This window comes from Lichenostomus cassidix, chromosome 2, assembly GCF_008360975.1.
Source record: "Lichenostomus cassidix isolate B80296 chromosome 2, HeHo_3.0, whole genome shotgun sequence".
Taxonomy (NCBI): domain Eukaryota; kingdom Metazoa; phylum Chordata; class Aves; order Passeriformes; family Meliphagidae; genus Lichenostomus; species Lichenostomus cassidix.
In genome coordinates this window covers 30,094,474-30,109,261 of record NC_139482.1, presented here as the reverse complement: position 1 = coordinate 30,109,261, position 14,788 = coordinate 30,094,474, and the positions used below count along the sequence as shown (strand labels likewise).

Below are 14,788 nucleotides of genomic sequence, written 5' to 3'. Positions count from 1 at the left end.
TACTCATGCAGCCAGAGCAGGAGCCAGGATTTGGCCCTGGGGGTCTACGAATGCAGTGAACAAGAACCTGTGATTTAACAGAGCACTATTAGCAGCATGTAGATTTGCCAAGAAAACAGTAATGGACATGAGGGAATACCATTTTGTCTTGCAGAGGAAGCTAGTAGAGGCCAAGTACACAGAAATGGACATTGAACATTTAACTCTGATGGAAACAAAGAGTTCTCTGTCTGCCTTCCTCAAGGTCTAAGTGGATAGCACCAGAAAACACACATGAAAGTTGGTGCTTGCAGACTAACTTATATACAACCATGATGGCCTGTTTAGCCACAACTAGTGTTAACCATACTGGGAAAGAAAGCAGACAAGAGAGTTTAAAGTACAGAGTGGTCATGGAGATAAGCTATGTACCCACATATAATTAAAGTTGTCTGATTATATGAAATAATAACGGTCATTCAGCTATAAATATAACCATAATTGCTGGGATAGAGTATCTAAGAGATGGTTTAATATGAAATTTTGCAATTTTTTGTAACTTTGTAAAAGCAAAGAATACAACGTACTACCTAAAAGACTTCATTGGTAACTTTGATTGATGGGTTTTATCAATCATATCTTTAACAGTTGTAAAATAAATATTCATTTGTTACTGTCTCTTACACAAATGCATTGTTCAAAGTGCTGTGGCTGGGTGTGGAAAAAATGCCTCTTTTTGTGGCCTTCACACATCACTTGGAACTTTTTTTCAGGCAGAGGGAGATTTTTATGTGGCAAAGGGTGAGAAGGTAGAAACAAGGGTAGGGCAGAACTTGCAGGAGAAATACTGTCCAGGAGGCACCTGAGCACAGAGCACATTCCAGAAAAGGAGACTTCTGTAGGCAACCAGAGGAGCTGCGTTGGGTTTTGTGTTCTTCAGGCAGGCATGGAAATTTGCTGGCCTGAAGCTTTACCAGAGGAAGGACACTGTGGGACTAGGGAGACATTTGTTTTCATCTCTTTTTGCTTCTTTTGTCTTTAGAATGAGAATTCATTTTAGGTTTTTGGTCCAATAAAGCATAGCAATAGAACTGTGAAATATGGCTAACATATTTTTATTCAGAATACTTTTAAGACTAGAAAACTAAGAACTTTGGGGGAAGAGAAGGTTGATTAAGCTAATTCTGTTTATTCACTAGATTACTACTACTTACCACCTGATGATTCTTCTATAGCCCTGTGTGACAAAGGCCTTGAGAACAGTAAAAACCAAGCTCATTAGGAATGAGAGTTTCAAGTTCAATATAAGTCATCTATGGTTCAGACACCAGAGTAGCAACAACCAAACTCATGAGGTTTACTGTGGTATTGATTCAACCTGACATATCAGAAAGAACCATCCCAGGAATGTATCAGATTCTGGTTCAGGGGAAACTAATTTAAATTGCTTTCATTCTGTCAAATGACCCTTAACTACCAAAAGGGCAACTTTATGCGTGTGTGTTTGTGTACATGTGCATGTGCATGTGCACACACACAGACGATAGGTAGAAAACGGGCTTGTGCTTCACTTGAGTCAGCTGAAGTACCATTTTTCTTGAGTGCTCTTGGGAAAAATTGCTTTTTAATTCATTCAAACTTTTTTTTTTTTTTTTTTAAAGCAGGGAGTAATCATACAAATCCTATTGGCTCTTGATAGTTTTTTGTGTAGGTCTCTTCTGTTTCAAGTTTGTCAAATTAAAAATATATGGCCCTACGTGTTTCTATCACAGAAAAGAGTGCTACTATAACCAAGATTTACATATTTAAAGGACGTGCAAAGTAAACCAGACAGTAATCCTTATTATAGGTTCTGTACTTAATCAATCCTAGCTTATAATAGTACTGAAGGGGTCATCTGAGGCTGAAGAAAAACGTTTCAGCAATGTTCCTTTGTATTTTAAGTAGTTCCATGGTCTGCTCTGGCAGTGAGTTATCCATGATGATGTAAAGTCATCTCCCACTGGGAGAATGATACCATCTCACATTTGGGAGCCTCTCCCAAAAAGAGGTTCTTATTAGGTATACTCTTAATTATTATACTTTTCACCTGTATAATTTTTACTCCTACCAGTCAATTTAAAGATATTGATGAACAGCCAGAGAAATGTACAATTTGTTATCAGAAAAGAAATTAAGACGCATTTCATGTTCACAAAATAATACACAATAAAACAACTATTGCAAGAACAAATAACATTTTGAAGGACGTTACTCAATGAAGTATAATTATTTCAAAATTATCACACTAACTTAACTGAACTGAGTTCCAACTTTTTAAATGTAGTATTAACCATTTCATAAACACTTAATATATGGCAACAAAACAGGTAGCAGCATCAAAATGAATAATTTGGTTAACAAAATCAAAATATCAGCAACCTAAACTCTTTCAGGAAAAACAAAAACAATAACTTGGCAAGCTAAGTCCTAAAGATGAGATTCTTTGCAAGTTCTAACAGTTACAAATGAAATCTGAAACTCAAAAGACCACAGATGCAGAAACTCTCCTTATTTTTCACTTAGATTTGTCTAACGCGGGGTTTGCACAATGTCTTGTCCCGTTGGGCAGCAGGAGAGACGTGCCTGCTGTGTAGGACAGATGCAGAGACAAGGGAAGAGTCTTCTGGTGCCTGTGAGTGAAGTAGTGCAACAGCAGCGAGGTGAGGGGACCTGAGCTGAGCATCAGAATCAATGTAAGGGAAACAGCTGGGCCAGGCTGGGAAATAAATGAGAAAGGAGGGCAGGACAGCACCTACCAGTGCCACATCCCATGGCAATAAAAGACAGGAGTGAGAGCCTTAGGAGACACTTCCAGGAAAGAAATGCTCTCTCTCTGCATGTTTTTGGGCCCTCTTTCTGAAGATGTGGTCATTACATAGAGACTAAAAACAATGATTTTCAAGTTCATGAGCTACACTCATGCAAGAAATCATATTCAGGGCACTACATCTACCTCTTCCCCAAGCACTAAGGAATATCTCATAAAACTTCCCTTATCTGATAAAATTATTTATTGGATAGAGCTAATGACTGTGGTGGAATTCTATTCACCCAGATCCACATACTCCCCTCTTCTACAAATCTGTAGTCAGGCAGCAGACTATTAGAAGCTTTCAACATAAATCTGTTGGGGAAATGAGAAATGACCAAACATAGATACATAAAAACAGACAGACAGGAGAGGCGTGGCTCTGATTCCACATAACATAAATACCTCATTGTGCATCAGCAACTTTCCTAATTACAAAAAACTAAAAAAAAGGTAACCTTCAGGCAGTAACTAGGCTCATCTCCTATTGTAATATTGCCAAGATGACATTCATCAGACATGTAAATAAATTAGTGAAAAAAGTAAAAGCATAGCATTTGACTCAGTATAACACATTTATAGCACTATATGTTTCAGTGGTGTGATTCTTTAGTCTCTATTAAATATTGCCTCAAAAGTGTATCAAATGGATATTAATGACTGCTCATTATATTACTAACCAGCCCCATAGAATTCTTAATTTTAACAGTTGTATATAATTAAAAAAAAAACATCCAGATCAAGACTCCCCAGAGAAGGGACAATTTGTCCTGATTTAAAAAAAAAAACAATCCAAAAAAAACCCACTCCAAAACTACCCCCTCAAAAAAAAAATCCCTGTTAATTACTATTGTGGCTATTGTTTTACATCCCTTGTACTGTCATATTGATGCTTTTCCCAGTGATCAAGGAGATCAAAGAAATCCGATGTCTCACAAGGGGTTTGAACTACAGCAAAGAGAATTCCTCTTAATTCCTGGTCAGTTTTTGAACACTGTCCAAATCGGATGAACAACATGTTGCTGTTCTCAATGAGACTTGTGTGCAATGGGACTGATAGTCTCAGGAAATTCAGAATAAAGATTTTTTTGCCTTGTATATGAGTCTGACTCACCCAGCTCCATAATGAATCTCCCAATTGTTCTGCAGACTTTCATGGTTTATTTAGTTGTCTCAACTCTTTTTTTAGCAATATGGACCTATAGCTCCAACCTAGTACTGTCACTTGTGTAACAGCAAGCAGTATCAGTAGAGACCATGGAAGAAGTATAGAAATTGAAATGTCCTGTCCTTCCTGAAATGAACTTTATATGTCAGATCCCAGTAAATACAAGGTACTTGATGTTTGTCTCCACATTCTAGCTAGCCACTGTTGTAAAAAACCTGCAGTTTAAATTGATTGAATTCATGTCTATAAAATTAAATATTATATTCAACTTATCTTCAGAAAAACATGTTGCATTTTTTTTGAACATACATATTCATTTGTGGCTAGCACAGGTCTTTCCCATGAGAATTCTTTTTGTGTTTTATAAATAAAGATAAAGTTTGGATGTTATTAAAAACAGTGTCCCAAGATTTGGACGGTGCAGACCTGGCCAATCAGGCCTAGGGGGAGGTTTCTGGCTGACCAATCTGGGTGACCTTTGAAAACTCTATATATATGTCGAAATCAAAACAATAAAGGTCTTTTCCTTCTTGCCACTGAGAACTGGGTTCTTTTCTCTGCTAGCGGCTCAACAGCGACATTCATTCGTCAAGATGTAAGAAATTTTTGGGCTTACTATAATCTGACTACACTTAAAAATTTGATAATCCTCATGTCAGGAAAGTGCTTGTTAAATTAATTACTTCAGCTTCTCATTTCTGAGGCTTTTTGTCTCATGACTTTGTCTACACTAGACAGTTCTACTCTGAGATTTTCCTAAAGGCACCAAAGCTGTTTCAGAAATGGGCATCTATGATTCTCCAGTGCACTGTGTAGATATTCCACTGCATTCTCTGCTCCAGTGTGGAGCACTGCTCTGTGGTTACTCATTTCCATGCATTGTGGGTCTGCCACTGTGAACTTCAGGACATGCAGCTCTCCTCAGAGAACTCTGGGATTTCCAACAAATCAGTATGCTCTGTCTCATAATTTATCTTCTTTTCTTAAGATGACACCAAATTGACAGTACCCCATCTGATAGCAATCCACAGTGGTAAACATCCCAGGAACTACTACGGTGTACTTCTCTACTGCTCTCATCTTGCTGTTAACATGTTGCAGAGCTGTTATAGCTTGCATACAATTCTTGGAAGGCACTTTTTTTGTCATCCAAAAATTCTGAGGCTGTAGCAGATCATTCCAGATTCCCATCAGACTTAATCTTCCCACTCAGTGCTCTCAGTACATGCCCCAAGTGGCTGCTTCACATGCATATTTGCTCAAGGAATGCACATGAAAGTGGTCAATTTCATCTTCTTTGCCTCAGATCTTCATAAGTATGCTACAAAAGTGGTATTTTCCCTAACAGAAACAGCACATCAACTTATTTTTCTGCAGATAAAATGGCAGCAAGATGGAAAAGAAACATGCAAAGGCATAAAAGTGGACTGAAACGTAACAGATCTGTGGGTCTAAAATCTTATAGAGATTGTAGAGAACTCCAGAAAAACACAGCAAATGTAATGTAATTTACAGTATGAGAGTATTGAGAGCTACATACTGGCAAATCCTGGGTTTGAATGGATACAGTGACAAAGCAAACATAGGAAGACTCTGCCAAAATAGCTAATGCCAGGATTGTTGTATTTACAGAACTTCTGCTAACATGCTTTTCTACTGACAGTTAGGCATTAATAACCTTTCCATAACCTTAAATTAAAAATACCACATGGAGACTGATGGTTCATGCAGATGCCATAGTGGCCTGTAAGTCACTGGGCTTCATGCTGAAAAACTGGGAGCAGGTTAGATAAACACCTATCAGGAAGGGCAGGAATATTCACAATTCTCTTTCACAGCAAATACTTTCCTACTCCTGATGGAGGGGATTTTTCTGATGATTTGTTCTAAACCAACTGCTGGGTGTATCTATTGAACAATTGCCTTTCCTATGTCTCAAATGCAAGTTGCATGAGACTGGTTCAATTCTCTGCATTGTAGAAAAAGATTCTATTTAGGATTAACAATAATGTTAACTAAAAACTAGTTCTAAATATAAAATATGTAATACTAAATATGAAACATTTGTTTACAGACTGCTGCAACACCAGTAGCAAGACAAGTCTCACAATGACTGATGATTTTTTCAGCTATCACACACAGAGATAAGCAAGAACATTTACACTTTGAGAGACACACCACAAATGTACAGAGGTAAGTGGTGAAGATTCTGCAGCAGACCCCACTCATGCCAAGTGCACACAGAACATATCTCATTATTCTTATCAAAACTTGCTTTTAAATAGTCTTAGAGACTGGTTATGTCCTACAGTTGCCAAGATAAAAACTAGTTTAAAAAATCCTTCTTCACTTTCATTAGTCTTGTGTGTGGAACAATGCACAGTGAGTTATGCCCCCTACTGTGCTCAAAAAAGTGTAAAGAGGATGAAGAACCCATCAGAAAGGATACACAACAGGGTCCCATATGATGCACCCTGTCCTTGATCTGAGATTCCAAAATTTGTACATTTTGTGTGGTACCTGGCTAATGATTTCAGTGTCTGAACATAAAAGTTTAGCAACTGCATTCGTTAGACCTATGGTACTGCATTTCACCTGACTGTGCTGTCATTTATACACCAATATACACCAATACCTACATATACACATAACTGTATGTACCCATTCCCAGAGCTAACATATTTTGATTGAAATCAGACAGATATACAGGAAGAAAATTCTCCAGTTCAAACAGAATTTTGAATTTTAAAAACCATCATGCAGTGATAATTTTAAAATATTTATTTCCATCTTGATTCTGGAAATAGGACTGAATCCATTAGTATGTGGACTGGAAAGTGAATAAACAGTTTCATTAAGGAGACATGTTAGCCCCAGCAATGTTTATTGGGGCAAGCCTGCACTCCGGCTGCATATGGTGTACCTTGAAACAGGGCCGTTAAAATACCAAATAAAATGTCAAAGTCTGTCAGGTCTGGAGCTGTTATAAATTGTTTAGACTGGGGATAATTTGGGTTTTGCACAGCCCGCCTGGCAGATGCGGCAGCACGGAGCGGGAGCGGGCAGGGCTCGGCAGGAGCAGGGCACAGCACAGCCTGGCAGCCTGGCACCGCCCGGCCAGCCGCGCCCCTGCCCTGCCCTGCCCTGCCCTGCCCTGCCCTGCCCTGCCTCTGCCCCTGCCCCTGCCCCTGCCCCTGCCCCTGCCCCTGCCCCTGCCCCTGCCCCTGCCCCTGCCCTGCCCCTGCCCCTGCCCCTGCCCCTGCCCCTGCCCCTGCCCCTGCCCCTGTCCCTGTCCCTGTCCCTGCCTGCCCTCTCGCTGGGAGGGATCCGCACGTTACGCACGTGACTAAACAACCAGAGTAAAAAAAGAGAGAGAAAAAAACATTAAAACTTGACTTCAAAGGCAGCGCCGCGGCCACTAGCCAGCGATGCGCGCTGAGGTCACCTCGGGCTGCAGCACCTCCGCGCTGCAAGTACCCACCGCCGCTGCGGCTCCGCACTGCCACACCTTCGCGGCCGGCCGCCCTCCCGGCGCTCGTCCCGCCGCCCTGCCCCGAGCCAGCGCTGGAACAACGCCGCCCTTGAGCCCCCCGCGCTCCCGGCCCGCCCGGCGCTCCCACCCACGGCGCGACCCGGACCTCACCTTCAGCTCCCGGGAGGCCACGCGGGCCGCCAGCTCGATGACACAGCCCACCGCCATGCGTGCCGCCCCGGCCGAGTGCAGCTCGTTCCAAACGGTGTCACTGTCCACCTGAGCAAACAGCCGGCCCCGGGAGGAAGGCAGCGGAGAGGGGAGAGGGAGAGGGAGAGGGAGAGCATGAGAGAAAACAAACCCGTGAGGGAGGGCTGGCAGCGTGACAGCCCGTGTACAATAACATCAGTCTTCCGTGCCGGCCAGCTGAAAGGCCTTCTGGACATGGCTTTGCTTATGCTTTTTCTCTGCACGGGCTTCTCCAATGGAAACATTCCTGTCATGCCTCGCTGCCATTCCCTGTTTAGATTTCTCATTACAAACAGTGTTACATCGGCCGGGCCGGGCCTGCTCGCCAGACGCTCCTCATGCCGGCTGGTGAGGGGACGGGGACCTGGCAGCGCCGGGACCATCGGGAATGGCCATCGGAGTGGCCATCGGAGTGGCCATCGGGAATGGCCAGCGGGAATGGCCAGCGGGAATGAACAGCCACCGCTGCCCCAGCAGCGTCGCGGACAGCCCGTGCCACCAAAGCTCAGCAGTGGCCCAGCCCGGAGACTCTTTCTTAAGAACAAAAACGAGCAGTAACGACTCGTTTTGGTTTTTTCCTTCCCAGGCAGGAGTTGTTTGTAAGTGACTGAAATCGGACAAATTAATTGTTTTGAGTAATTTTGGCAGTCAAAATAGATAGAAAATGGAATTAAATAAAGCAAGACCCTTGCTGTATCTTCAGTTTGGATGAACTAATAAATTTTGTCTGGAAGGCTTTATTTTGTAACAGATGAATGAAGGATTTTAAAGTAGAGAATGTTGTATTCTGCACCTTCTAAATGAGCAAGTGTGACATGTAAAACATCACACTATATAATGTAGGGGTGGGCTAAACAGCACTGCTCTACAGCTTCAGTCAAGGTGCTAAAATTTTACTTCTGAAATATTTTTTTAAGAATTATTTATTTGCAGAAACATATCCAAACATGTAGGTGAAACGTCGTATATCCCTATATTATGTAAAGCAGACATGATGGTGTTAAATAGTCTGAAAAAAGTTATCCAAAGAGACAGCCAGACTTCCTCGATGCTCCATGGGAAGTGCATTTAATTGTATCATACCGTACAAATTTATCATGAAAAGAAAAACGTTTAGGAATAGACAAAATACTGTGGCAGATGCTATTTGGATGACTTCCAAGCACACTGAGACATGTTTTCAGTTTGAACCAGAAGCTTCTGTTCCTAATTCCTTAAAAAAAAAAAAAAAAGAAAAAAGAAAAAAGAAATGAAATCAAGTAATTGAAAATGGATGCAACTGCTGCTCGACTCTGGAAGTTCTGAGGAATTTCTCTGATTAGTCATTTGAAACAGAAAGAAGCTTGATCTAAGCTTGATCTTCTCTACACCTGTCAAATGTCTTCGCCATTACTGTTACAATAATATTATATTTCAAGCTACTAAAATGATCTTACTTTTCCGTGTCCTGAACCTGATTTTCCTATCATTTTGATCAGTTTTGTGTGCATGCAGCAGAACTAATGAAAATAGTTTGTATTTGCAGTAGACCTGAATAAGAAACCTGGATTTTGCTTGCAAAGTTTAGAATAACAGTAATGACAGCACGCTGTGTTTTCCTCTAAGAAACTCAGATGTTGTACAACCACAATTAAACGTCGTCAGCTTGATATGGGATGATTTATGATACTTGTTTTGTAGATTGGTAGTTTGAGATGTAAAGAAATTAAGTTGGTTTCCCAAAGATGCACACTAATCAATAGGTAACCAGAAATAAGAAAGAAACCAAGCAGTAAAAAAATAAAGACACATGTAACATTAGGCAGACCTTCTAGTTGTCTCTCTATTGCTTTAAAGGAACTGTGAATCAAATTTCATTTTTAAAGCTAATCAGGAGATAAATAAGTAGAGGTCATTGGTTAAATCAATTTAATCAAACCATAATAAAGTTTGAAAAATACTGTGCAGTATTTTAAATAAAGAAGTATCAGCAAGAGGGCTGGTAGGGAGTACTTTCTTACCATTTTTATGGCTAGCAAATTAAGGTTAACATGAAGGAGTGGCTGATGAAAATGATTCAATGGCAGCTGCTCGGTACACCAGGGCATGAGCGGGAGGAACCTGCATCCTCAAAGGGACTATGATTCATTTCCAGGAAGGCTGATTAAGTTAAAATTGTAACCACAGCTTGAGAGTACCCACCCTTAAGACAGTTGTCTGGTCTGACACATGAGACTGCAGTCTCTCCAGTGCTGAGCGTTGGCCAGGGTGCAGCATTTATCATTTTCTGCTTTCAACTGAGTGTAAGGAGATTGAACTAGGACAGTAAGACCAAGTATCTTCCACTGAAAAATTTCCTTCAGACCACTTGAATGACTGCTACCTTAATTTACCTGGACTGGCAGAAAAAATGGGCAATCAGGAAACAGAACAGTGTTTCCTGAGAAATTTTCAAAAATGACCACCAAAATGAACACAGGAAATTCAGGATATTTTAGCTAATCTCTTGGGCATGGTACATGTAATGAATGGTAAAGTCTTGAAACTAGGGATAGCCAACTGAATGCACAGTTTAATGTATGTTTACTTTAATGCACAGTTATTAAAATACAAGAAAAGTAACATAAATATATTAATAATTACCCTAAAAAGGCACAGTATTATAAACTTAGGTGTCAAATACTAGTTCATATTCTTGCAAAATTAAGGCTGAATTTCTGAGGACTGTCTCATGAAGAGCAACCTAGAAGAACTTGCATCACACAGACAATGCTTTAGCTGTAACAATTGGAAAATGTCATTTTACTCAATTTTATATTTCTTTTAATTCTATGTATTCCCTTAAATGTTTTAGGTGTTTAAACAGAGAATTTCTTTTAGTTTTACTCAGTGTTTACTTTGTAAATTGCTGTTGAAACGCAGTGGTATAAATGGCAAATCCATTAAAATTACAGCTACTAGTTGGCCCAGTTGTCAGGCTGTATAAGAAATTCAGCTCTAAGATCCTACTGATATGCTTTTCTTTATTCCTGTGAGATGAAATGGTTGGATTTTATACAAGTAAAGGGGAATAGGATTAGACACTGTGGTTTCTGCTTCTAGCACATGTATATATCACATATATCTGACAGCCTATCTGTTTGCTGACTGTGCATGAATTTGTGACAAATGCGATGCTTTCTGAATCACAGACTATTACAAAGTCAGATGGAATTTTATAAGAGGTTATTTTTGTTCTTCAAGTGCTTTGGAGCAGCCAAAGAATTCAGTGAAAAACCTATCTTGATTAGGATTGTTTTTCAGACAATGTTAAACAAAATTTACAGAGAATACAGCATTTGTAGCTGAATTCTAACACAGAATCTTAGCCGTTTTTCTGTTAATTTATGTGTATTACTTCTATTTAGGAATCCTTTAAAAATTGTCAGGAAAGAAGAATGTTCTGAATTGAACCAAATGAAAAAAAGAATTAAAGCATCAAAATGTCAGTGTTGCTCTATGAGCATACTACACATTTCATTATCAAAAATCCTATCGCTGCTACAGCTCTTCAAAGAAGAATTGTGCATGATACTGCCAAGAGCCAGAGAACACAAGCCCTGTCTGAACACTGACTTTCTAACACACATATGGATTTACTTCACTCCCAGTTTCCTGAATGAGCACTGTAGGTTGCAGGCTTTTTCAAGCACATGTAGTATAGCTCAATCATTGGCATGTGTAGCAAAGCTAATACTCTGCAAAGCTACAGATGATAGAAATTAAGCTACCTGTCCCTGAAGTGGATGTGGAGGCAATGAAGAGGAAGGGAATGACTTAAGTGCAAAGAAATGTACGTAACTTCTCCTGACTGAATGCAACTAATATTTCAAGCCCTGTGTCCAGAAATTCTCTACTTTGCACTACAAAGAAATCTTCATATGAATGCTCCCTGCGAGAAATATCTATGTGATAATGCCACTTTTGCAATGAAGACTTTAAGCGTACTCAAAACAAGCTGAGAAAGAAGAAATCTTACAGTAGAGACACTTCAGCATATAGAAAGCTTGTAGTGTAACTGCTTTTGGGCTGGAAAATTTCATTTTAAGGAAGACTGATTATAAAGTTTGAAAGTTACCAGCTCCTTATGCTGTGCTTAGGTTGTGGCATATGTGAAAGTGGTGAGGAAGGATACGGCAATACACCTGAGGGAGAGATTACTTAAAGATCTTTGTGGAATCACTGTAGCTGACAAAACTGGAAATGTTCCTTGTCCTGCCATTTAAATTTATCTGGAACCTCCCTCAGAGGGGCAAAAAAGGACCATGAACAATAATGCTAAAGCATTTCTAAGATAATAACTGCTTTTTGTTTTACCTGTCCCTCTCCCTGCTACAAAACTTCTTCTTTCCTCATCCTCCATTTCAGTCCTCTTTTCTCCAGAAATCCCCTGGGTCATTGTGTCAGAGTTCTGTTGACCAGAGATGCTGCTCACAGTCTGACAAACCTTTCAGTTTTTCACACTCCCATGATGCATTCATCTGTGCAAGTTATTTCTCTTCAATTATTGTAAACTCTGAAGTAGCCTTGAATACACACCCACTGATAATTACAGGACAATATAAAAGAGAGTCCAAGTTACTGCTCTGGGATTAATTCAAAGCATCCTAGAACTTTCTCTCCCCACCCCTCCTCCCACTCACAAACTCACGACTTGTGATTTAATGTAAAGCCATCTTCTGCAGTGGAATTCTGATTTTACTCCTAAGAGGAAAAATACACGGAATTGCTCATCCAGCTCCAGATTCTCTGCATAATTGTTGCCATCATTAAAATCAAAACCAGTCCTCTTAGAGTAACCACACATCCCCACAAGAGATACTCTACTTACTTTCTGACAACAGGTCAAAAATGCAATCTGTCATCTACTTGTTCGTGGAAACTTTGACCTGTGATGCTCCTTTGATAGCAGTTCTTGTATTCTGTGTGTCCAATATCCTGGACAACAAGCAGTTCCTTACAGTAGTTTAAAAGGATTTTTTTGCACTTTCTTTAAAGAGTAGAGGTTGGGCTCGGCTGTTCTTGGAGTGAAGTTAATTAATGATGCATTTCAGATGGATCATTTCAACACAAATCTAGAAAAACAACTATGTTTTAAAAAGTCTGTCCTTTGATATAAGTGGTTCTAGTAGTGAGAAGTAAATAAAATCTGCTCAGCTAACAACAGTGTAGCTAAATGCAGTAAACAAACTGATTAAGAACTATGTGACGAATTATACTGGAGAGTACTGATACTGATACTCAGTGATAGTGAGATTTAATAAACCTTACATATTGCAGAGTGAATCCCTGTGTTTTAGCTTTAAAAGCATTCAGAGTCTCACACTTTTTCAGTTATGCCAGAACAAACATGTTTCCATCACTGGGTTTTTTTAATTCCCTGGCATGAAAATAGAAGTCAAATATTTTTCTGAAGTGTATCAATCTCTAAAAATTGTGTGGCATTTCAGTGTCACTTCCAGCAAGGAGTCTTGGAAGCAGTTCGTGCCAGCAAACACTACCACGTGAGTTTGTAATACTTTGCTCCTGACCATGAGCAGTGCAGCTTCCCAGGTGTCACGCTCATAGCTCTCACCTCCCACTCTTACAGATGTCCTGGTGATCATTCATCACCTCTGTGATTTCCACTAGGAAGCAAAAGGTCCTCAACGTGCTTCTCAGCTGCTGTTTCATCTCACCATGACTAAAGAAGCGAAGGTGTGCGCATCATCTCCAAGGAACAACTTCTAATGAATGGCCTGTCAGCCATGTCACTTGTTAAGGAACAAAGGAGAAAAGGTTTTCATGGCTGACGTCTTTTCCATAAATCCTAGATACAGGAAGTGTGTAAAAGTGTACTACGTTAGGAAAAATATGTCCAGTGAGCTTCCTTTATTTTTACTGCTATTGCAGCTGTATCAAAGATTTTTTTCTGTCAAAGGCATTTCCAGCTGTTTTGATCAAAATGCCTACCATAAAGAATACCCAGAATATCAGCTTTTCATATTTTCTTGCCTACCAGTGTGGTTTACAAATAAATTGTGATGGGCATGTGATCTTTAGGCTCCAGCAGGATGAATAGTTCAAAGGATCATCACAAATCATTGCTTAAACAAAAACCGTAGAATTCCGTCAGTCTTGCATTGACTTCTCTTCTGTGTTTTAATAATTCCAGTAGGAGGATTTATCAGTAATAATATTTATGGAAAAGGACTTCTAAAAATAGGTTTAAAGGCTATTCATTCTAATATTCATTCTGACCCCAAAAGCCTCTTTCCAGGCTTTCCCCAAAAACAAGGAATATGGGCAATACACAAACCAATTGTGTGTCGAATATTTAACATCTTTCAATTTTTACTTGCCAATAGTGAAGTAACATGAAAAGCCAATCAAAGCAAATTTTCAGAAGATATTCAGTAAAAATTTAATTTTTAATTAATTATTGAGTGCCTAGCAGAGTTATCGATGTTGGTAGTCATCCCCTGGTTTAAATGTAGCCCCCGCTCCATAAAAATCATCTTAAATTTTGTAAAAATTCATCTTAAAGTTTGTAAAAAAAAAAGTAAATATGTGAGGTCTGTATTGAAAAATAAATAGCTTTGTATTCAAAAGAAGAGGCAGAAAAAAATCAGGCTAAGTCAAGCCAAAGCCTGAACAGAATAATATCTCAAAAAGAAATAGTTTAATTGGTTTGTCTCTGAAGCTAACTGTTATGACAGGCATCCAGAATCTCAAGGTCTCATAAAGCATACGTTAGACACCGTAAAGGATCTCAAAACCTTAGTGAAACAGTGATGTGTGGATCACTGGTGGGGGAATGGAGGGAGGATAGCATGGATTAGATGTGGATTAGAACTTGTTTTTAGAAAAAACTCATAAATAAAACACTTAGGCCCAGATTCAAGTCTCAGATATATGGTGTGTATCACCAGATGCTTGTAAAAAATGTTACTGCACTTTCAGGCCTAGCCCTAAGTACTCTATTAATTTAACTTGACATTTGTTTTAGTATTTAATGGGTTAGTGTGTGAAAATGCTTGTGCAACTGCCTTCTTGCAGTTTCCAGGATTTT

General features: G+C 39.6%; 1 protein-coding gene across 13 annotated transcripts in view; it reads right to left on the bottom strand.

Moving 5' to 3' along the window:
• Nucleotides 1-14,788, bottom strand: part of HDAC9 (histone deacetylase 9) — a 457,439-nt gene that overhangs the window by 104,447 nt on the left and 338,204 nt on the right. For all 13 annotated transcript variants that reach the window (XM_085050864.1, XM_085050871.1, XM_085050865.1 and 10 more), the window contains one exon: nucleotides 7,642-7,749. In XM_085050864.1, coding sequence (XP_084906990.1) covers nucleotides 7,642-7,749 — 108 coding nt within the window. The remainder of the gene's footprint in view (nucleotides 1-7,641; nucleotides 7,750-14,788) is intronic.